This window comes from Euphorbia lathyris, chromosome 1, assembly GCF_963576675.1.
Source record: "Euphorbia lathyris chromosome 1, ddEupLath1.1, whole genome shotgun sequence".
Taxonomy (NCBI): domain Eukaryota; kingdom Viridiplantae; phylum Streptophyta; class Magnoliopsida; order Malpighiales; family Euphorbiaceae; genus Euphorbia; species Euphorbia lathyris.
The window spans coordinates 69220790-69245770 of record NC_088910.1 but is presented as its reverse complement, the minus strand read 5'-3'; the positions used below and the strand labels follow the sequence as shown (position 1 = coordinate 69245770).

At 37.4% G+C, this 24981-nt stretch overlaps 1 protein-coding gene across 3 annotated transcripts; it reads left to right on the top strand.

The window, feature by feature from the left end:
• Positions 1-16172: 16172 nt before the first annotated feature.
• On the top strand, positions 16173-24622 carry LOC136201030 (eukaryotic translation initiation factor 2A-like). 3 transcript variants are annotated; one of them, XM_065991590.1, is made up of 15 exons: positions 16173-16321; positions 16515-16589; positions 16666-17020; positions 17168-17354; positions 17883-18117; positions 18197-18265; positions 18757-18858; positions 18944-18984; positions 19434-19567; positions 20261-20324; positions 20654-20750; positions 20845-20942; positions 21147-21175; positions 21253-21335; positions 23918-24622. In XM_065991590.1, the coding sequence occupies exons 2-14, from the start codon at positions 16550-16552 to the stop codon at positions 21329-21331; spliced, it is 1530 nt and encodes a 509-aa protein (XP_065847662.1). In that variant the 5' UTR covers positions 16173-16321; positions 16515-16549; the 3' UTR covers positions 21332-21335; positions 23918-24622. The 3 variants fall into 3 exon arrangements, with proteins under 3 accessions (XP_065847662.1, XP_065847654.1, XP_065847646.1); XM_065991582.1 differs by lacking the exon at positions 23918-24622 and adding an exon at positions 21972-23192; XM_065991574.1 differs by lacking the exon at positions 23918-24622 and having other exon boundaries at positions 21253-21508.
• Positions 24623-24981: the final 359 nt, after the last annotated feature.

Here is a 24981-nt window from a genome sequence, read left to right as displayed (position 1 = left end):
TAAATTATTTGTAATTTTTATAAAATTTAATTCAGAAATTAAGTTATTTGAGTCTTTTTTTTAACCCAAAAATCGGAAATCTTATATAACAATAGGATTCGCATCCTCAATAATAGTGTTTAACAACCATTCTAGGACTTCAGAAGATACAAAATCACTATCATTGGAATAGGCTTGCCTAGCTACCAAATGTGCAGCCCTATTCGCTAAACGAGGAGTAAATGACAAATTAAAATCGGGATTGGATCCTAGAATAAATCGACAATCATGAATAAGAGAGCCAAACTCCAAAATCTCTTTTTTGCTTGACAGAATCACATCCACAACTACTTTCGCATCAGACTCAAATTCAACATGTGTAATGCAAAGCCATCAACCAAATCATACTTATTCTTAGTGCTAATGCCTCGACCACTCGAGGCTCACTGGAACCTGCAACATAGCTGTTGCTACAAAATAAAAACGCTCCCGTTGCATCCCTGACCACCGCTCCATCCCACAACTCCCCTCATCCATGAACAACGCCCCATCAACATTACATTTAATTGAACCTAATGCTGGGGGCTTCCATTTCGGAGAGGGAATAGAAATAGGAAAGGAGAAACTGGTTAATACCTGCGGGGTTGGACGTGACGGGCCTGCTGAATCTGACTGAACTGCACCCGACGCCTCACCCTGCTGATGTCGACGTCCTGGTTACGGTTGCACACTGATTTGCCGATACCATTGCGGCTCCTTGGGACAAGACGGCATGGGTAGGTGCCGCTGACGCTGATGATCCGCTGATGAAGCAGCCGTTTCACCCGGCTACCGACGCTGTTGATCCGTGGATGATGGGCCAGAATGTTCCATGCCATGATGCCGCTGCCGATCCGTGGGTCTGACAACAGTTCCTCGCTGAAACGCCCTCCATTCGTGGTACTTTTCAATTCCTAGTCGCCAACTGGTGTCCAACGGTCACCATTCCATATGCCATAAAACCCGGTTCTGGTGATCCCAAATAGTCTTCAAAGCACAACACGTCCGAATGAGACTGTCTTGATCTGATCTACACAATTCACGCAATAGCCAATCTGCAAAAGTTAGCCCTCCAAGTTGAGGGATCGGTAAGCTGGCTGGCCTCCATAAATCACTAGCAAAGCTACAATCAACAAATGAATGGTTAGCCGTTTCGTCATGCTCCACACATACAGGGCATTCAATCGTGATGAGAACACGTCTTTGAGCCAGTCTAGCTCGAGTAGGTAAGCAATCTGAACAAACCCGCCAGATAAACAATTTAAGCTTAGGGGGAACCTCCAAGCTCCACAGCCTTCCCCAGCCATCACTTCCCACACTCTCTTCCTCCCCCTTCGTCCCTTCAGCATAACCCGAACTCACAGTATAGAAACCATCCTTTGACCAGTGCCACACCCTAGTGTCTTCTCTAACATCATAAGGTAGGATAATAACACTCACTTCTGCTTCATTTAAGCACCCATGAAGCCTATCCAGATCCCATCCCCTACCATTTTCAAGTAACAGATTGGCCACTCTCATATCCTGCATCCCAGGGACCAAAAATGAATTTATGCAGAAAGCTTCTAGTTTGGGTACCCATGCATCCTTCCAAACTCTAATAGTTTTACCATCTCCCACTCTCCATCTTAGCCCTTTTCTCAGTAAACTCAAACCATTCCAGATACTTCTCTAAACCATACTAGGGTTATTGCCTAATTTGGAGAAAAGTAAGTCCTCCATTGGAAAATATTTTGCTTTGAAAATTTTACTTACTAAAGTATTTGGCTCACTCACCAGCTTCCAACCCTGCTTACCTAACAAAGCCAAGTTAAACATGTGCAGATCTTTGAACCCCATACCTCCTAGGTCCTTTGGTTGACATAATTTAGCCCAATCAAACCAATGGATACTCCTTTTACCCTCAGGTTTCAAACCCCACCAGAAAGAATTCATTATCTTTTGAAGCTCATCACAAATAGACAAAGGTAAAAGGAACGTACTCATACAGAAGGTAAGTAAAGCCTGAGTCACAGACTTAAGCAACACCTCTTTACCGGCCTGAGATAGGAATCTGAGACCCCATGCTCCAAACTTTTGACATAGTCTATCCACCAGAAACTTGAAAATACGCCTTCTAGAATGCCCAATAAGTGACGGGAGGCCTAAGTATCTCCCCGTGCCCAAAGGGGTATGGACATGCAAAATGCCTTTGATTTCATTTTCCAGCTCCACGCTCACATTCGAACTAAAGAAAATCCCTGACTTGCTTCGATTTACTGCCTAGCCTGATGCCCTCTCATACTCAGTCAAGATACTCAAAATTTTTCCTGCTTCACTTGCCGAAGCTCCAAAGAACAGGAAGCTATCATCGACAAAGAATAAGTGTGTGACCGACGGGGCTCTCTGACAGATGCGACAACCAGATATCAAACTCTTATTCTCGGCTCGTCTAATTAGTTTGGATAGAACTTCCGTGCACAAAATGAAAAGGTAAGGTGAAAGCGGGTCACCTTGCCTGAGACCCCTACCCGGGGTGATTTGCTCAGTACATTCTCCATTTACTGCCACCCTATACCTAACCGAAGTAACACATAGCATCATCTAATTGATCCAAATATCATTAAAGCCCATTCGAGTCATTACAAGGTTCAAGAACTCCCAATAAACCATATCATAGGCCTTACTAATGTCAATTTTAAGTGCCACATGTCCCTTTCTCCCCCTATTTTGCCTCTTCATAAAGTGAATGGTTTCAAAAACCACTTGCACATTATCAATTATAGACCTTCCAGGAACAAAAGCAGATTGTGTATCCCCAATTATTCTAGGCAGTACCCCCTTCAATCGATTAGCCAAGGCCTTTGCAATTACTTTGTACATCACATTACACAGGGAAATTGGGCGACAATCCTTCAACAATCTGGGGTTGTCAATCTTGGGGATAAGAACAATTGTGGTATCATTAAGTTCAGAAGGGAACGTCACTGCCTTTAGCCAATCTGCATAGGCCAATCCCAAGTCCTTCCCAATGATATCCCAGAAAGATTGGAAAACCCCAGGGTTTAAGCCATCAGGCCCAGGGGATTTGTTTGGACTCATTGAGAATAGTGTGTCCTTGAATTCATCAATCTCAAAAGGTGCCGTGAGAATCTCATTTGTCGATGAATCAATCACAGCTTCAATAACATTAGCAGTTTCATTCTGGATAGTAACAGGACCAGCGAACACTTCTTGAAAGTATTGATGAGCCAATCCCATTATCTCACCCTGATTTGTAAATTCCACTCTAGAATCATCACAAAGAGAGACAATTGAGTTTTGTTGTCTCCTTGCTTTGACACTAGCATGAAAAAACTGAGTATTTCTATCACCCTTTGTCAGCCAGAAAACTTTAGCCCTCTGCTTCCAAAAGCTCTCCTCTGCTTCCAACACCTCATTTAGCCTACGTTTGGCGAAGAAAAACTGAGCTATTGAAGCCCCATCCCCCTTGCCATGTAAAGCCTGCATTTGATTCCTCCACTTCCTAATCTGACTCTTGAATCTCAAGTTGTAATTTTCCCCCCATTCCGTCATTTTCCTCACACACTCCTTCAGTTTCATAGGCACAGGCCTTTGCCCCTGACTATTCCAACTTCTAACCACCAGGGCTTTGAAATCCTGCTCTTTCAGCCAATTTTCCTAAAAATAAAATCTCTTGGGCCTTTGACACGGGTCTTGTTGCGTCACTCTAAGTACTAGGGGAAGACGATCTGAATACCCCGACATGCTAGATTTAAGTTGATAATTAGCAAACATGCTAATCTAGTCTACAGAAGCAAATCCCCTGTCCAACTTCTCTCTCACCCACGCCTTAGTACCACAGCCTCTCTCCCAAGTAAACTGATTACCTTTTAGCTCCAATTCTGTCAAACCACATCTTCAATTGCATCACGAAAATCACTCATCAAATAGGTAGGGAAGATTGCCCCTCCCCTCTTCTCCTCAATCCTGAGAATGCAGTTGAAATCCCCAATAATCACTCACGGTAGCTATGACTCTCCTGTTAGTCTCTTCAGCATCTCTCAAGACTCTCTATGTCTACTACGTTCAGCAAAACCATAAAACCCACCAACCTCCAATCTCCACGCACACTATCTGTAATAATTATATCAATATGATGCTCGGAAAAACTCTTCACACTTACTTGCATTTCCCCTTTCCAAAATAAAGCTAGTCCCCCACTACGCCCTCTTCTGTTTACAGGAAAAGCCCCCTGAAACTTCAACTGTTTTTTAAGTCTAACAATTTGGTGCTCCTCTACAAGTGTTTCCATTAAAAATAAAAGAACTAGTTTTTGGGACGAAACAATCTCCTTCAATTGATGAACTGCCCGATGGTTTCCAAGGCCACAACAGTTCCAGCTGATATAACTCATTCCAACCGGCGGCCCTATGCACTAGGGTTCGCCGAAAAGTTACCATTAGGTCTCTCCATATCCTTTTCTAGAATTGGGATTCCTATATCCTTCGCTCCTGCCTGACTCCCCTCTCTCTCTTTCCCCTCCCTTCTCCTCTTTCTTGCTTCTTGTAACTCCATCTCAGTGTCCTCCTGAACCTCCTCAGTCACACCCCTCTCCCCTCTCCTCCTGTTCCTCTACCTTGAAGGTATCCTAAGGAACAGACTTGAAATGGGACAGATACCCACCTCCACCTCCCCTGACACCACCCTTTTCGGTGTAGCTATTTCACCCCTACCCACCCCCACATTCGTTATATCCCGAAATATTTCCGAACTCCCTCCCCCTGGGTTTCCACACCCTCCCCTCCCCCGGTCTGACATTTCAGTCCTAGAGCCCTCCCTCGACCATTTAGCCCCACTCTGATCACCTCCCCTCTTAATCGGGGCCTTTAACCACTCCCCCCACTCACTTAGGACCTCCCCCTGCAGCTCAAACAGTTTATCACAGTAACGGTCTGTGTGACCCAACAAACCACAAATATAGCGGAAAATTCCAAGACTCTCATATTTAAAAGTAGCTAAAGACAACACATTTCCTTGGCTTTTGATTTTCTTAAATCGCTTTAACGAAAGTCTGCAATTAATACTGACTCGAATGCGAATAAAATGTCTACAAAAACCGAGATTGTTGTTTATATCATATTCCAACCCCCCCCCCCCCCCCCCTAAAAAAAAATTCCCTAATTGTTTACCCACATTCTTAGACATAGTACCTACCTATAGGCAAACCAAAAATTTGAACCCAAATTGGCATCATAAACAGTGACATCTCCTCCGGATTAACTCCTAACTCCCAATTGTTCATAATCAACATATAGTTATCAAAAGTCCAGGGCCCTCCAGCCATAACCCTATCTCTATCAATATGATGGAAGAACTCAATAGAGTAGAGATTAGGACTTACCTCCTGAATGTCGAGTCCTCGTCCCGGTATCCATAACACCACAAGATGATTCCTCAAGATCATGAAGTTCAGAGGCCTGTCAGCCACAAATCTTCCCACATACCATAACCCTGAATCCTCCACTACTGTCACCGGGAGCTGAACCTCCAGTTCAAGATGCCCATCTTCTTCTTCCCCAATTCTCAACCCTGCGATACCCCTCTCCATTCCTTACCGAGCGAAGCGAGAAAATCCAAAATCAATATAAAGAAAAACCAGACTGAACAGAAAGCCGAGCCAAAAACAAACCAGCAGCGATCAGAGGAAAAAGCTGCGACTGCAATGGCCGTAGGCGGTGGCACGATTCCAATAGAAATCGCAGCGAAGTCGAGAGGAAGAGAGCGCTTCTAACTCGGTCGCAGGCGGTGGCGCGATTCGAAAAACGAAGATCGCAAGAAAAAACGCGAACATGAAAACATAGAATACACCAAACAACTCTTACACGGGAACTCAGTGGCTTGCCTGAGACAACCTTCACGACGGCAATCACCGGGAGGAACCACATACCATCGGTGACGGCGACGTTAGGTCGAAATCACAATGGGCGGCGGTTTCCTTACGAGAGCACCAAACGTAATAGTTTTGTAATTGTACTTGGTTTTAAAGTGATAGTTATTAGAGTCTTAAAAGTAAGAACTTGATTTTTTTTTATGAAAAAGAGATATAATAAATTCTAACAAAAAAAATATAACAAAAATAAGTCCAAGAGTGTTATTTCAATAGAAAGCACATTTAGAAAAATAAAGTTCAAATAAGTAAAGCTTTATTTAACAAAGTGAGATAGATAGGGATTGAACCCATGACCTCTCACTTTAGAATAAAGATCTCAAACCAACTCAACTACTTTAAGCTATTGAAACAATACTACATCAATTAAATATACACCAATATTAGGGAGGGGGGGGGGGGGCTACACAGAAAAATCTAACGATATTCAAGGGTGGAGCCGGGGGAGCTTTGGCCCCCCCGAGCCCTGGGCTGGCTCCGCCCCTGCTTGAATGGAAGCCTTGTGTTGTCACTTAATCATTATGTTTACATTGTTTTTTTTAAAAGCATTATAATTAAATTATTCAATTGTAAAAATCTTTAGGGTGGAGAAGCAATTTGTATTGCTACCAAAGTTTATCCTACGATTGTTGTTGATGTATTTTTTTTTAAGAAACATCAATTTATTAAAAATAATTAGAGAAAAGAACATCGCTAAGAAATATAGATGGACATGCTCACTCCATACGAACAGACTTAAAATTGCATGCTCTAACTAATGTATGAGCTATCATATCCAGCGAACGCTTAATAAAAGATAAAATGCAATGATTTAAATCTTTGAGGAAACCTACACAATCATCAACAATATCTGAATTACATGAATAATCTGGTGTTGGATTATTGATAGCTTTAATTGCAAATATATAATCTGATTGAATGTTGACTGAAACTAGCCTGTTACGTTTGATCCAACCGAGGGCTTCGCGAATAACTATAAGATCTACAGCAAAAACATCAAACATACCCCAATAGCCCCATTGATGCGAGCAAGATAGACGAGATTGTGAGGCAATACATGTTGGTCCCGCGTGATTAGTGTTGGTCCCTTATAACGTAACAAGTTAGTTCCAAGGGAGGGGATAGGAACTATTTAAAATTTTAGTACGTTAAAGCTGACTTCTTTTTCTTTGAAAAAGGATTACACAGCGCGCTGAGTAAATTAAGACACTAGCTTAGTCAACTGGTGACTAAGTCAGCTTCTTTCTTTGAGTCAGGAGATAGCACTTGAGTCTATTCCTGAACTCAGATACTCAATACACACAACTCAGCGTGACCTCTTTACTTGGTCAGTTTTGTTTAAGCAAGCAATATATATATTAAGGAGTTTAAGGTTAGAAAGATGTTACTCAGCAGATTTATCCAGGTTCGGCCTCTAAGCCTACGTCCTGTCCCCGGAACACGTTCCGAGCTTTCGAATTCTCTACTGAGCTCTTTAATGGTAGAGCATCAAACCTTTTACAACTTAGAAGCTGAGTATAACAAGAGTACCTTCCTCTATACCTCTACTCACTCCTAATCTCTCGCTGAGTACTATAACCGAGTACTCAGCCTCTCCTTTCTAATCTTTAGAAATGATAAAGATTTGTCCTAAACAACAATTGCTAAGACACCTTAGATGATTGAATAATCACTCTAGACTTTTACACAAAAGATATAGAATTTGGTGTAAGTATTTGCTTTGCTTTTTCTCAAAGAACTTCGAGTAGAATTTTTGTCAGCGGAATGGCTTAATGAAGATCTGCGTAGGATGAAGCAACTGAAAAGGCCCTATTTATAGAGACGTCTGAGGCATTAGTCATTTCGAATTTCGAAATAACTGTTGGAGGGAAACGGCTTCCTGTCGTTGTCACTCAGTCCTGCTCAGTGCTCTTGGCCAATCAGATTCAAGTATCTTCTGTCTTCGGTCAGTACTGAGCAGCTTTTAGTCAGCCCGGCAGAATGTCTCTCCATTTATGGTAAGGTCAACTAGACAGCTTTCTGTGTCTTCTGAACTTTACCTAAAGTAGAAATACTTTGTCTGGAAGTTGTTCTTGCTCAGCTGCTGTCTTGTACTCTTTGTCGATACAACTCAGCAGCTTCGTTCCGAAGTTGTTCAACGAAAGTCTTCTCGATCCTTCTTTCGCTGAGCTGCGTTTTATACACAACGACAGCGTTTTGCACACGCGGGCCGAGTGGTCTTGATCTGTTTGACATGGGCTTTGACTTCCGTATTGGGCTTTAAGCCTTTTAGTCTTTATGTCTTATAAACAATTTAACTCAACATTGAACAAACACATTAGTGTAATAAATCAAAGCATTTAAACTTAGTGTGTTTAGAATATATTTAATTTTACTTATAAGGTCTTATATATTCCTGTAGGATCAGACTTATTCCATTTCATTTCATCTTCCTGAATTTCTTTCTCAAATTCTCAATCCTACAGACATCATTTTCTTCTCTCTCACAGACATGACTAAGTCTTTGAAAAATGTTCGAAAACACACTTCTGCTCATAGCAAGCGTGTTGACATTTCTTCACGCTATGGAGCATGGTTTCCAATCTACAATCATGATGAGAGGAAACGTTATTTATAGTTTAGATATGCACAGTTTTTTGGAATGCTGAATATGAGTTCCTGAACGAAGAACTCGGGATAAGCGATGACATGAATCGCTATCTGACAAACTTAGGATGGGCCAAGTTTGCATCAATGAAGTTTCCTATTATTGGAAACTGGGTATTAGAGTTTTTGTCTACTGTTCGGTTCGTCAATAAGAGGCGTGTTCGTTTCAGTTTTCGTTGTGAAGGGAAGATATTCACTTTTGGATATCCTGAACTTCATAATTGGTTTGGTTTTCCACCACGGGACACCACTCCACATCATCCTGGGAGAGGTATGACTTATACAGATATCTGGAGAATGTTGACAGGATTTTGGAGACTCAATCCAAGTCTTGCCTACAACAAATCAATAAATTCTAAACTCCATGCTGTATCTACATAAATTCCTCTGTCATAGTCTTTTTGGTCGAGTCGAGTCAGTAGCAATGTTGTGAAAGATACTGATCTTTATGTGTTGGACGACATTTTCCAAGGCAACTCAGTGAACTCCTCGAAGATTCTAATGGAGGGGTTATTGCCGCTTCCCGTTCGAAGAACCGGAAGATTGGGTTCACCAACATCATTTGTGGAATCATATTAGGAGCCAAAGGAACCATTTCTGTCCATTGGACTGATACAGAACCATTCCCTATTCTAGACTACGAGTTCTTGGAGAACGAGGGGCTTGTCAAACGAGTTTTTCGTTCTGGTCCAACATTCCTTTCTGCACCAGAGAGGCAAGTCTTCATTCAAACGAAGATTAACAGGGCCAATGCACGTCGTTTTTTCAAATTCTTAGGGATATAATTTGAGTTTCTGTTGTTTATTGTATATATGAGTGTTTGTTTTTAGGAGTAAGATGTTTTTATGTAATATATATTTAGGTATTGTTTATATTTTTTATTATAATAAATAAAAGTGCATTAATTCCTTAGTTTATTTTCTTTTATTTAAGGAACAACCATTGGTTTTCCTTCAATTTAATGTTTCAATTTTGTTTCTCTCAGTTTCAGGGACTAATATGCACCTTAATGTCACTTAATTATAAGAGGAATTGGTTTAGAAGTGTTCAAAGTCATCAAAAACAGTCCCAATTTAACCTAGAATTTCCAAAATCTCAGTTGAGATTCTGAATTCTCAGTTGAGACAGCAAGAGGACAACTTTCAGCAAAAATTTCGACCCCCTACCTACTTACTGTCGCGACTTCCAGTCACGGGATTTGGGCGAAATTTTGCATCTTAGCCTATTCCTACTCTAATTACTTACCTATTCATCTATCCTAATCAATACCTATTACTTACACCTATTTCTATCACCTATTTTTACACCTATCAATCATCTTTTCTCTTCCCAATACCAAGATTCACTCATCTTCCCCATAAATCCTTACCCTATTCATCTTCTTCTTCCCTAATTCATCACCATTATCTTTTACTCTCCCTTTCATCCTTTCATATTTTCTTCATCTTTTCACCAAATTTCACAAACAAAATGCCTAGACAAAAGACCGTTGCTAACAAAGCTAAGGCCACCGAAGTCAATCGATTACGGGTTCAATATGGCGCACTGTTCGACATTGCGACGGAAGCCGAAGGACGCAAATATCGCCGATTTTCTAATAGCCAAATAGAGTTCGTCGACATGCTTTTTCTTGACACCGACACGGTAAACACACTTTCTTTTACCGAGCGTATTGATGAATATCTTTCCGTTCTTGGGTGGAAACGATTTTCTAATATGCGTTTTCCTAGTCTTAAATCGCATATTATTGAATTTTTTGTTACTCTCACCTATGACAAGAAGAAAGGAGTTATCTCTTTTCGGAATGATGGAGTTCGTTATGACGTTGGGTACGCGGCCATGAACCGTTGGTTTGGCTTTCCTACTCGGAATTTTTATTCCAAACCAAAGCCTTTTAATTCACACACGGTTTGGCAATCTTTAACCGGTTTAGATGTTTTTAATCCAAAGAATACATCTAGCAAATTGCTTAAGGATGATTGTATCTTCTTCTTTCACAAGTTTTTATCATTTTCCTTATTTGGTCGGGTTGAAAGTTCAAAAGTGCAAGTTCGTGATTTGTTTGTGTTGGATAGTATTTTTAAGGGTTTGACCATTGATAGTATCGAGATGCTATTTACTAATTTAGTTCCAGCTTCCAAGTCCCGTAATAAGCAAGTGCCTATGGGTAATTTAATTACCGGCATTGTTTTGGGTGCTCGGGGTGAATTAGTAGATTATCGAAATATGCCCCATATTGGTGTACCTTCATTGGATCTCACGGCACTTCAAAGGGCCAATTTATTGAAGAAAATGGGACCGCCCGCCTTTATCTCTTATGAAGCTCGTACAAGACGTGTTTTTGCTACCATGAGTAGTGAAGCCTCGAGTTCTCAAGGTTTGGGTGCCCAAGATGATGAAGAGGATGATGAAGAGGAATTTGATGAAGATGAGGAGGAGGAGGAGCAAGTTGATGTTAATGCCAACGAGCAAGCAAATGTGGAACCTAATGTTGATGAACAAGTTGGATGGCAACGTGTTTTGACACAAATGAACGAGCATAACCGTCACATGAATTTGCGGTTAGATGAAGTCGTTGCCAACAATACTGAAATGAGTTCGAGGATAAATACGGTGGATGCCAATATCACTACGTTGAGACGAGAGCACAAATCTACTCGTCGCCGGTTGCTATCTTTCTTCCGACGCCAAGGAGTTGAGACTACGCCTTCTCCACCACCTTCACCTTGATAGGTTTTATCCTTTCCATCTTTAACTCATTTTCGTTATTATTATTATGTCTTGTTCAATTTGGTACAATATTTTTAATTATGTTTGGTACACTTATATTTATTATTGTGTTTGAATGTTATCGTACTATATTTTTTCATTCTAATTCATATGGTTTAATTTCGTACTATTTTTCGTGTTTTATCGCTTTTTGCACCAATGAGGACATGGTCCAAATTAAGTGTGGGAGGAGGTGCCGACAAGCTTAAGGAGTTGTCCGCCTTACTGACCAACGCGGCCTTAACCGACTCCTTTAGAATTCCTCCTTCTCCCGATGCTGACAAAACGGGGGAGAAAGAACAAGCTAGAACTCAGCAGGAGGCTGCTAGAAGTAGTCAGTCTAAGCATAACAAGAAGAAATAGAATTAGGCTAACTCAGTTTGTTTATTACTTTGTAGTTTCTATGTTTCTTTTTGCTTATCTTTTTGGTTGTATATGCTGACTACTTTATTTCAATACAATACTTGCATCTTTTATCCAAACTTCAGTTATTTTATATGATGCTGAGTATTATATTACTATGTATCTTCAAATGCATCAATTGTGTTTACTGTTTATAATATACTTGTTGATTATATGCTATGCTGATAAAATGTTTGACATTATCTTGTATGTTTATTAAACACTGTCTCATAAGACCCATTGAACAATATGATTACTCAGCGCTCTCTGAATGTTAAATCTTCCGCTTAATACTGAGTAAAATAGAATATGTTCCATGAGCTGACCTATATCTGAAAACTGACATTAGACTTACTCGATTAAACCTTAAAATGTTTAAAACTAAGTCAGTAGCTCAACCCTGACGGGGGAGTTTGCTAAGTAATATTAGGACAACTATCACGGGGGAGCTCAACACTGAGTTCTTCGCTGAATAGTTTTGCCAACATCAAAATGGAGGAGTTTGTTGAAACACCTTTCCACATGATTTTGATTTGACAAAATTATTTAAGTAAAATTAAATATATTCTAAACACACTAAGTTTAAATGCTTTGATTTATTACACTAATGTGTTTGTTCAATGTTGAGTTAAATTGTTTATAAGACATAAAGACTAAAAGGCTTAAAGCCCAATACGGAAGTCAAAGCCCATGTCAAACAGATCAAGACCACTCGGCCCGCGTGTGCAAAACGCTGTCGTTGTGTATAAAACGCAGCTCAGCGAAAGAAGGATCGAGAAGACTTTCGTTGAACAACTTCGGAACGAAGCTGCTGAGTTGTATCGACAAAGAGTACAAGACAGCAGCTGAGCAAGAACAACTTCCAGACAAAGTATTTCTACTTTAGGTAAAGTTCAGAAGACACAGAAAGCTGTCTAGTTGACCTTACCATAAATGGAGAGACATTCTGCCGGGCTGACTAAAAGCTGCTCAGTACTGACCGAAGACAGAAGATACTTGAATCTGATTGGCCAAGAGCACTGAGCAGGACTGAGTGACAACGACAGGAAGCCGTTTCCCTCCAACGGTTATTTCGAAATTCGAAATGACTGATGCCTCAGACGTCTCTATAAATAGGGCCTTTTCAGTTGCTTCATCCTACGCAGATCTTCATTAAGCCATTACGCTGACCAAAATTCTACTCGAAGTTCTGTGAGAAAAAGCAAAGCAAATACTTACACCAAATTATATATCTTTCGTGTAAAAGTCTAGAGTGATTATTCAATCATCTAAGGTGTCTTAGCAATTGTTGTTTAGGACAAATCTTTATCATTTCTAGAGATTAGAAATGAGAGGCTGAGTACTCGGTTATAGTACTCAACGAGAGATTAGGAGTGAGTAGAGGTATAGAGGAAGGTACTCTTGTTATACTCAGCTTCTAAGTTGTAAAAGGTTTGATGCTCTACCGTTAAAGAGCTCAGTAGAGAATTCGAAAGCTCGGAACGTGTTCCGGGGACAGGACGTAGGCTTAGAGGCCGAACCTGGATAAATCTGCTGAGTAACATCTTTCTACCTTAAACTCCTTAATATATATATATTGCTTGCTTAAACAAAACTGACCAAGTAAAGAGGTCACGCTGAGTTGTGTGTATTGAGTATCTGAGTTCAGGAATAGACTCAAGTGCTATCTCCTGACTCAAAGAAAGAAGCTGATTTAGTCACCAGTTGACTAAGCTAGTGTCTTAATTTACTCAGCACGCTGTGTAATCCTTTTTCAAAGAAAAAGAAGTCAGCCTTAGCGTACTAAAATTTTAAATAGTTCCTATCCCCCCCTTGGAACTAACTTGTTACGTTATAAGGGACCAACATAGATGACAGAGATGGAAAAAGAAGGAGGGCTGATTTATTTTGATGGCTTACAGAGGTCTATGATACACCCATGATTCCTAGTGTATCTAAAACATCAACAAAGGTGACCAACTTAAAGGTGCATCCTAGAGATCAAATTCCAAACCACCAAACCGCAAGGCAATGATAAGCCTGAACTCCCAATCACCAAACCGCATTTCAACTCCTCCAATAGAGAACCATATCTTTATGGGGAGAGACCTAACATGCTTAATCTACCTTGTCAACAACGCATGGACAGTGACATTAGAGAAGGCGACATTATCCAAATCCATAAGATGTCTGAAACATCTAATTTTGAAAGCCTTTATCTATGAGGACGCCAGTTTATTTTGCAATTCAATCACGGCAAAAATATCACCTCTTACTATTACTGTGCATTTTGAACCCAAGCTACATAGACACTTGAATTTTACACCACTATCTGCTTTTACCTTGGCCACTTGACTCTGTAAAAATGAAAATAGCCTGCATTCAGACAATACATTTGCATTTCAGCCAATAATATTTGCAATTCAGACAAAAAAGAATAGCTTCACATTTCATTTTAAGGCTTCACATTTAACTAATTGCGCACCAAAACTATTCATATTTACATACAATTATGAACTAGTACCTAAAATGCGATTCACAATCCATGTTGAATATTTGCAATATACATTTTGAGAATCTCTTTTGCTGAAAAAGGCTTCACAATTCGGCATAGTCTTCGCATTTGTCTATTTGTGAAGCCTTTTTTGCGCAATTCGTCATAGTCTTCACATTTGCTTATTTACGAAGCCCTTTTTGCTGAAAAAGGGCTTCACAATTCGTCATAGTCTTTGCATTTGCCTATTTGTGAAGCCCTAAATAAGGGCTTATGATTTTATTGCTTCGTAAATCATAAATTGCGAAGCAAAATCATAAATTGCAACGTATTGTAAATGAACACTGCAACCAAAATGAGAAGTTCTAAACCAATAAATCACACATGTACAACCAAATGAGTTCGAAAATCATCATTATATCTATTAACACTAACCCTAACCAAACATAACACTTTCAATTCATGCTAAATCACCATAAAATAGAAACCTTAAACATAAACCTATAACCCAACCGAAATAAACAACGCAAAAACCAAAAGAGATGGAGGAAATGCATCTTTGATTTTGTTTTATTCACATGTTGCTTCTTTCCAAATTTTGCCATGTGCTCTGTTTGTTTTTTTATTCGCAAATCGCCAGAAATTGCCTCGAACTTCGCTTTTCTTTCGCAAAGTTGAAACATGAATGAGAACGTGAGGGGTTAGGACAGAATAAGGGTGTTATGGCTAATACCGTTAACTTTTCATGGATCGTTCGTATCTATTAAGCTGTTGATGGGTGAAAAAGTCATCTATCTCCATGTACTTTGAAAAAGTTCTACGTACTTTTTGAACTTGCTTAAAATGATCAATTGACTTTTTAAGATGTACATATTAGTTTCTAAACTTTTTTAAAGTGATTAATTAGCCTCATAAACTTGTTTAAAGTGTACACATTTTACATTTTTTCAAAATATTTTCTTACTTCGTTACATGTGTTTTAGAGCATCTTCAAGAGTTTTAGTGATTTGAGGAGTGAGTAATAAATATATCTCCAATAATATTTTTATATTTATTTATTATTTTATTATTAAGTATTGTTATAGTTAAAAAAAATAGTATTGTTATAGTAAGAAAAAAAATCCAAGAAGAGATTATTGGAGTTGATTTTTAACATTGTGGTTTCAAATTTTTAACATGTGTAACTTTCCGGGGTGTTTGTTAGAAGAGATATAGGAGGTGAGATAGAGATAAAAAAACATGAGATAAGTTATCCCGTATTTGTTTGTGAAATAGAAGAGTGAGGTAGATGAAGGATAAGCTTTTTGTCCCTCAACTCCTATAGTCAAGAGAATATGGTATAAGGAGGTGAGATAAGCTCCTACACGATTTTAATAGGATGGAAAAGTCAATCTTATCCCTCAAATTAATATTATGTATTTTAAAGAAGGTTAAAATAGTAAAATGTATTATTTTATCGTTATCCTAGATAACAAACATTAAATAATAATTATCGACTATCATATCTTTATCCTTATTCCTATCTCAATCCCTATGCTCCCACGGAGTGTTTGTTAGAAGGGATATAGGAGGTGGGATAAGGATAAAAAAACACGAGATAAGTTATCCCGTATTTGTTTGGGAGATAGAAGAGTGAGACAGATGAGGGATAAGCTTCTTATCCCTCAAATCCTATACCCAGAAGGGGGTGGTATAAGGAGCTGGGATAAGCTCCTGCGATTTTAATAGGATGGAAAAGTACAACTTATCCCTCAAATTAATGTTATGTAGTTTAAATAGGGTTAAAATAGTAAAATGTATTATTTTATCCCTATCCCATGTACAAAACATTAAATACTAATTCTCGACTATCACATTTTTATCCTTATCCCAACCATTTATCTTTATAGCCTTTATCCCTATCTTTATCCCAATAAAATAGAATAGCAAATGCAAGTAAACTCAGGGATTTTAGGGCAATTTGAGTTGAGGGTGGGTACGGTATAATTATGATTAGAGATGCTATGGAAGAGTTGATTTTGTTTTCCGATAGCCCTAGACTAGACCAGTGCAAGTGCAGATCATACCTCTGATTCCAATTGAAGGTGCTTCTGTCATTTCCTTTTCATGTTAAAGTTTATTGTTCCTCTTTCGATTCAATCACAACTCAAGCATTGAACCCTTTTACTCAGAAATGGCAGTCTTGCTTCTGTTTTCTGATTCTAATCGATATGAAATTTCGATTTTGTCCGTGTCACTTGTGTACTAATTTTTCTTTATCTGTTGATTATTTTCCAGTTTCAACTTGGTCAGCTGGGTAGCCTCTAACTGTCATGGCAACTGTGAGCTCTTCATCTTGTTTGGATATATTAGGTACCTTTATGAAGAGTCAATGTTATTTATTTTTTATTTTTTATTTTTTCTTCTCATGTTTTTCTTTCCTTCCCAGTTCGAGGCCCAGATGGGTTGTGTGTCTGGAACGGACCACCATTTGGGAATGGTGAACCAAGTATTAAACTTGAGAGGATCCCCTGCAACAATGCAAGGTTCAGTGAAGATGGGTCTACTCTTATGGTGATCAAAAGTGATTCCGTCGTCATTATATATGATTGCACCAGCCTCAAGGAGATTAGATCTTTCCAATTCTCCAATTTTCTTGCTGCTGCATTGTCTCCTTGTGGAACTTACCTTCAGACTTTTCAGAAAGCTTTAGGACCCCAAGATAAGAACGTATCTTTATGGAACATAGAGACTAGTGATGCTGTTTATAATCAACATCAAAAGAACATGACCAAAACCACATGGTACTTTAAACTATTGCCATAACTTACTTTATTGTTTTTATTGTATGTTTATTCAAACTCTTGAATTACAAATTTGTTTTACTCCTTGGTTTTGATACATTTTCTCTTGGTTGGAGATATGATTTATTTTTTCTGTCTTCCATTTAGGCCATCAATCCAGTTCAGTTCTGATGAAGCTGTTGCTTGTCGCCTGGCAACAAATGAGATACAGTTTTTCAATCCTAGAGATTTCTCTAAAGGGATTGTACATCGTCTAAGGGTTCCTGGAGTGACTGCACTCCAACTTTCAAGGGTCCCCGGGTCTCATGTTGCAGCATTTGTTCCTGAGGCTAAGGTGTGTGTTCTGTTCTTCTGAAGCATATCCATACCATATCTAAGATGTAAAAGTAAAACTTAATTGTCATGTGTATGCTGTAACATATCTTGGATAAAACTGATGGGAGTTTTGTCTAATATTACAAACTATTTTGATTTTACTCTTCCATTCTGTTTCAGTGCTGTTACAAATATTTGTTCTGAAGTTCTTTTTATTCTTAAAACTTGGTTTGACCAAAAGCAGGTCTTGGACTGGCCAACACTTCATGGTGATGGAACTTTTAATTTTATAATTCACATTAAACAATTGTTTGAATTTAGCAAGTTTTTGGGGTTCGGTGGATGTGGTGAGAATAGTATCGTTAGATTCACATTTTGAAATCCCAGCATATTCAAAGCCTGCCGTCTTATGGATCCTGCAAACGATACTGTATATCTGAGTGGATGATTCACAACAGGAATTCAGTACTTAGCTGAAATTGCTTCTTTGTTCAGATATTTAATTTTTTTATTAGGAATTATTAAGTTCAGTTTTTCATTGTATTAGGGAAGTCCAGCCAGTGTTCAGATATATGCCTGTGGCAAAGATATACAAAGTCAGCCTGTTGCTCGGCGAAGCTTTTTCCGATGTTCTACAGTACAACTGAATTGGAATCGCGGTTCAACTGGGCTTCTGGTTGTGGTGCAGTCAGATGTTGATAAGACCAATCAAAGTTATTACGGGGAGTCAAAGCTGAACTACCTTACAACAGATGGGACACATGAGGGGCTCGTGCCTCTTCGTATGTCATAATTTACATGAAAGTTTGAGTTAATCCGATTATGGCAGCTTCTTACTGTTCTAATTTTTTTTTTTTATAGGCAAAGAAGGTCCAGTTCATGATGTTCAGTGGTCATATTCAGGTTCAGAGTTTGCTGTTGTTTATGGCTGTATCCTTTTTCTCTATGTTTGTTGTGCATTCTGCATAGATGCAGTTTGCACAGAATTTTCTGCAAAGGCCTTCACTTGTTGGGTGCATGCTGATGTGAATCACACTTGAAAATACTCACACAAACACAATTGAAATAGGAAGAAGATGACAGTAGTAGATATTATTGATACATAAGAATGAGAAACTTATATGTGTTAGTTGTCTATGTACAAAGGGACAAATTTATTTGACACATTTTCATTCTTCAGTGGATTCTCTGTTTCTGAACATCTTCCATTTCTCTGAATTATTTATTAGATTTGGGAATTGTTGTCTAAGAACGACATTATAAGATATTATCTTCTTGATTCTTGAATTTAGAGTCACTGGCTCTCATGTAGGTTCTTTAACGAATTTTCTCAAAAATAAAACAAAGGGTGTTTATCTTATTCATTAACATACTTAGCTACTGTTTCCATATAAGTATATGCTTTCCTTGATCTACTTCAGTCATGCCTGCATGTGCAACATTGTTTGATAAGAAGTGCAATCCTCTGCTGGAACTTGGAACAGGCCCTTATAATACTATCAGATGGAATCCAAAAGGGAAATGTATCCTGAATATCTTTATATAATTTGACTAACTTGAAGTGATTATTCCTTTTTATGTTTTCAACCTTGATTCTTTGGTGTACAGTTTTATGCTTGGCTGGTTTTGGTAACTTACCTGGTGATATGGTATGTAAATTTGATATACTTATTTTCTGGGGTTTTTGTTTTCTTTAATATTTCTTGAACCGTTCCTCGTTAATTATTTTGGCCTCCTATTTCTTTCAATATCTCTTTCATTGATGGAGACTAAGTTATTTAGTTCATTAATAGATGCTCTAATTTGGTAGTTGTGCCTGGATATCTCTCTGTCATAGATTTAGTTGGTTACATTTCCTTCTATATATATATATATATATATATATATCCATTGCTTACTTTTTAAGTAACTTTTTCTTGATTTGATGTTTCTTAGGGTTCTTCAATCATGCGTTGGTTGTCTTTTATACTTTACCAGATTGTTTTTATGCAATGCAGAAAATCATGCTAGAGTTTTTAAAAAACGTTGCTTTCCTAGAACCCTTTTGAAAAATCAAAGGCTGAAGTTATATATTATTCGTGATTAATGTTATTCTCAGGCATTTTGGGACTACGTGAAGAAAAAGCAACTTGGAACAACCAGGGCTGAATGTTCTGTGACTAGTGAATGGTCTCCCGATGGAAATTATTTCATGACTGCCACAACGGCACCAAGACTACAAGTTGACAATGGGTAAGCTAGCCATTGGTTATTCTAAGCGATTTTTTGCAGATCTAGTGATGCTCAGAAATTGCTCGATTGGGATTCAAACTAATGCTTATTCCATCATAATTTCTGGCATAAATTTGGGATGGATAGCTGATGGATCTTAAGTTAATGACCTAAAAGATTTTTGTTTTCTTGTGATCGTGTTATTATTAAAATAACTTTGATGAAGTGTTCTATTTGTGTACTTGTTCTTTCTTTTCTGATTTAGAGAGGGTCCACTTCTATAAAGACACATCGGTGATTTGGTGGGCTGACAGGACTTTGGTGATTGGATTCCCTTCTTTTGTTGATATTACTCCCAATTTGGCCAAGAATTAATCATTTTTTTTTGTGGGGAATCGACTTTAAGTGCAACAAACAGTTAAAACCTTTATGTTTTTTTCTTAATGAATGATGACGCAGTGTTATGCAGTGCCATAACTTTATTTTACCAAAACTGCTAGTGGACCAAGTAGTTAGCCTCTTTTAGTAATAGTCATGCATTGTGATAAAAGTCTGTTTTGAACTGAGCAATCCTTATATCTTATAATTTGAGGCGGCTGTTATGTTTCTTATTTCCATTCCATTGCATGTCAAATGGACACATGAATAGGTGAATTGTGTTTGGTTCAGAATTTTATGCTAACGGTACATCTTATTTCTTGATGTTTTTTGAAGGCTTAAAGTTTTTCACTACAATGGATCACTGTACTTCAAAAAGATGTTTGACAAGCTATACCAGGTTGGTGCTTAACACTATTGGTTTTCTCGATTTGATCTTCACATTAAGCTCATGATATTCAGGCTCATCTTAAATTATTATTGGGGGTCTGCTAAATATATACTTTAATACTTTCATATAACCATTATATTTCAAAGTACTTTCGTATAAAAGTTATATTTGTACAAAATAAAGCACCAAAAACTCAAAATACTTTATTTTATCCATCTAAGATTATAGTTGAGAAATTGAAAGTAGATTCTAGTAAAATTAATTGGGCCCCTGTGCAATGGGGTTTCTTGCACACCCCATTCAACAGGCCTGATGATATCCACCTTGTTGACATGCAGGCCGAGTGGAAACCAGAAACACCTGATAAATTTGGTGAAATTGCAGAAGTTACCAAGTCTGTTGATTCGTTGAAGGTTCAAGACACCAAACAGCAAGGTTTTATTTGTTGCTTAGTACTTAACAACCTGATTCACTTGTAGAACCTTTGCACATGATTTGTTTGGTTCTGTAAACATTCTTAATTTATCAGGTGAAGGAGCAACCTTGAGAAAATCTGCTCCTGTTGTGCAGAAACCTGCTGCCTACCGTCCGCCACATGCTAAAAATGCAGCCAATGTTCAGGCAGAGGTATGGAATATTTATCTCTTTGATTATGAAGTTTGTTTGTCAGTACAAGGCTGAGGATAGAAAGAAGAAAACTTTGATTATTTTGTATACTATGAGGTTGCTATGGTACTAGGAGAATCAGTAATTTCTTGGTTGCTAATTCAGAGTTAAGACTGTCCTAATTGTTGTATCGTTTTCGGTTGATTTGAATATTTGCAATTGCAGTTATTCGGAGGGAGCAGGAGCACTACAGAGTATGTACTGATTCTGTTTGCATGTTCATATCATTGGGCTGTTAAGATTCTAAACAATTGTATGTTTGTTTTGTTAGAGAAATGAGCAAAAATGCACTTAAAAACAAGAAGAAAAGAGAGAAACAAAAGGAGAAGAAAGCTGCAGAAGGTTCCTGATGAGGTTAGTGTGGATTAAGTGACCATCGGGTCATACATAATGTCTCTCAACTCAACCCCTTTACTTGTGGGTTGTACACAAGTTAATATTTTGATATCTATGGCTGTTTAATTGAATTTTTTTAGTCTCTTTATTCTAAAAACATAATAAAAGGCAATTGATGACCGTTCAAGTTCCGTCCCTCTAGATTCACCTTATCTACCCGCAAGATAAATCTGCATCAACACTGAAAGGTTTTTAAAAATGCCGTTTCTCATATGCTTTCATTCATTTGCAACTAGGCTTGTCATGGTGTGAGATCATTTTAGGGTCCATTGTTTCCATATGGAGTGAAAAGGTAAACTGGAGAAGAAAAATGAGTAACCAAACACCCATTTAGTTTAATACATATTTGTTCCCTTTTGAATTTTAATTAAAGTGTCACTTTATCCGAAAAGTTTCTATGGATGGAGACTTGATATAGAGTGACAGGGTCTACCTTCCCTCTAAAATTTTGTCCATTTACGTGGGGTTTTCTCTCTCCTTTACTGATTTTTCGATCTATTCCCCCTCCCTCTCATTTCAATGGATTTTGTTATCTCTTCTTCTCCTACCATATATATACTCATTCCTCTTTTTTTTTCTTCGTTTCGCTGTCAGCCACCCTTTGGATCTGCTTCTTCTGGGTCTAAATGGGGAGGTTCATGATGAGGGGGGTTGTTGCAACACGAGTTAAAAGGAACTCATGGCGTTCTCTATTTCGGGTGGAGCATTGCCGTCACTGGATGGATCTGTCAGAATCCTAGGAGGTAGTAGACCGTGGGAAGGGGAAATGGAAAAGTACTCTCTTCAATGGTATTCTCATCTTCATTGCCATTCGTAGGTTTGTTTTTATTGTTCAGGATTCAGTACCTTCGTGCAAAATGTCAGACTCGACCCAAAATAGAATCAGATACGACAGTGAGATATTACCACAGACGTGTACGAGTCAGAAATAACATCTCACAAATACATTTTAAAAAATTCCAATTTTGTTTGAAACTTAAGAAACGTTTTAAAACTTACTTTTACATTTAGAATAGGTAAAAAAATTATTTCCAATTTCCATTTATGAATCTTTTTCTTTTGCTTTTTATTAAAACTAGTATTGTGCCCACGCGTTGCGCGGGTTGATAATTGTTTTTTACAACATTTTAATATTTTTTAAATTTATATTATTTACATGTAGTGATATTAATATTTTGTTTTAAAATAAATTAAATTTACAAATTGTAAAGAAATTAACATACATATCTTTATAATTGCTTGGTAATAAGTTTTGGAAGTTGTTGAAGTCATAATCTATTGGTCATGTTGACATGTTTGTAAGGGTTCTTGCTTTCCGTTCTGTATAATACTTTTTCTATATAATCCTGCAATTTTAAAATATTTAATACACCTTGTGATGATGTTTTTTCAATCAAATTTTAGCTCTCCTCAAAATTCTTTTTCTTGTGCTTTCAAGAATTTTTGATAAATCCATGAATTTGAAAAGGCATGTCTTTCTTTTTAAATTTTATTTAGTTTATATATTAGTTTGGAGGTTTAAATATTTTGTTAATTATTATAACGAAAAATTAAATGTGTTATAGTTTTTTTTAGTTCTATTGGTTATAATGCTATTTATTAAAGTTCAATGAATGAAATTTGAATAAATCCTTACATATTTTTTATCGTTATATTTTTTTTGGGTAGGGAAAGAAAAGAAAAAACAAAACAGAATACATTTTTTTATCGTTATATTTTTTTGGTAAGAAGGGAAGAAAAAAAAACAAACAAACAAAAACCTAACCCGGGATCAGTCTAGGAAGACTGACCCCAATCCTATCCTCAAGAAGAGAAGGTAACAGAAAAGAAGGAGGAACGGAAAGGGTAGAAACACCTAACATCCCCCCATGCCCAGCAGCTGCCAAGCGATCCGCCACGCGGTTTTGCTCCCTATAAATATGGGAGAAGGTAAGAGAATCGAAGGCAGGACGAAACACCTAATATCGTTATATAATTTGTTTTCATTGAGATATTTTGTAAGTTATTTTATTATATCTATTAAATGTAAATATAATTTTTTTTTTCAATTACTTTTAATGCTATTTATTAAAGTTAAATGAATGAAATTTGAATGGATCTTACATATTTTTTTTATCAATGTGTTATAAAAAAAAATTCGATTATATTGGTTTTAATGATATTTATTAAAGTTAAATAAAGAGAATTTGAATGGACTTTTACATATTTTTTTGTCGTTATTTAAGTTTTTTTTTTCAATGTGATATTTTATAAGTTTTTTTATTATATTTATTAAATATAAATATAATTTTTTTCAGTAATATTGGTTTTAATGCTATTTATTAAAGTTAAATGAATGGAATTTGAACGGATACTTACATTTTTATCGTCATATATTTTTTTCATTGAGATATTGTGTAAGTTATTTTATTATATCTATTAAATATATATTAGGTTAGATATAATATTTATAATTTTTCTTTATTACTATTTTGACAACTAATAAAAAAGGCCTCTAAAACTCTCCTAATTAATTTCTTTCTGCTTTCATTATTATATAGAAATCTGCAATATGAGAGCTCTGCTGGTGCATCAGGCTAACGATACATGTCCAAGATCATATGCCATTATTGCAAGAAGCCGGGTCACATGATTGCATACTCTTGAAAGCGGTAGAATGCAAACTCTCGTCGATAGTCAGACACAGCTCATCTTGCTGCTCCCCTAGAGACGCCTACTGAATCAGAGACTTCCCCATCCCCAGCCTCTTGCCCTCTATCCATGCCTTTTAGCCTAGACTTTTACCCATCCCCAGCCTCTTGCCCTCTATCCATGCCTTTTAGCCTAAACTTTTACCCTAGCTTATAACCTCTATACCTCTTTTCCTTTTTTTTTTCTACCTCGTAATCTGCCTCAGAACCTTATTTTTGGCGCCTAGTTCCCCTTTTCTGTTACCTCATAACTTGCCAATTTAGCCTTTGTTTTTAGCATATCTTTGGATCCCTTCGATGGCTCTATATGAATTAGCAGTTTTTGATCCCTTCTCGATTCGGGAAAAAAAGTATTTGCTGAGAGGGAAATAAAGGTTGGGAAGAAAGGGGGTGACTAAAATGAGCAAGTTAGCGACTTGCCAAAGCTTGGTGGCTGGTTCAGTCGCTTTCGAGAACTAAGATTGACTGTCAAAACAGGATCGTGTGATAATGACTTAGTCACCCTTATATAAAATTATATATTTAAACTTCTCGACGGGTTCTCCGTCTATCGACAAAGAAACTTAGAATGGTAATCATGACAAAATATGATTTATAATTGAAATAAATTTCATTGTAAGTATAATGTTTTAATACCTCTTTAATTATTTTCTTCAATAAACAACTATTGTGTGAAATTTTATATCTGTTCGTACAAAAAATACATAAAAATAAAAAATTCAATCCATATGAGTTAGATAAATCCAAATTAAAAAAATCAGTGTACTTCACTAGGTTCTGAATTTGGAAAATTAATATAACTCCAATTAAACCTAACAATTGAGTTCATATAAAGCCGAGAATCCATATTTTAGTTAGAGTTAACAATCGAAATGATTACACCTAGCAATTTATACTAAAAAAGAATGAAAATA

What these genes read in the sequence shown, in the direction of transcription:
- LOC136201030 (XM_065991590.1), top strand. Translation starts at nt 16,550, where the DNA reads ATGGCAACTGTGAGCTCTTCATCTTGTTTGGATATATTAG. An exon ending in GTTTGCTGTTGTTTATGGCT is followed by an intron (nt 18,266 to 18,756) that starts GTATCCTTTTTC and finishes GATCTACTTCAG; the next exon opens with TCATGCCTGCATGTGCAACA. An exon ending in GTAACTTACCTGGTGATATG is followed by an intron (nt 18,985 to 19,433) that starts GTATGTAAATTT and finishes TGTTATTCTCAG; the next exon opens with GCATTTTGGGACTACGTGAA.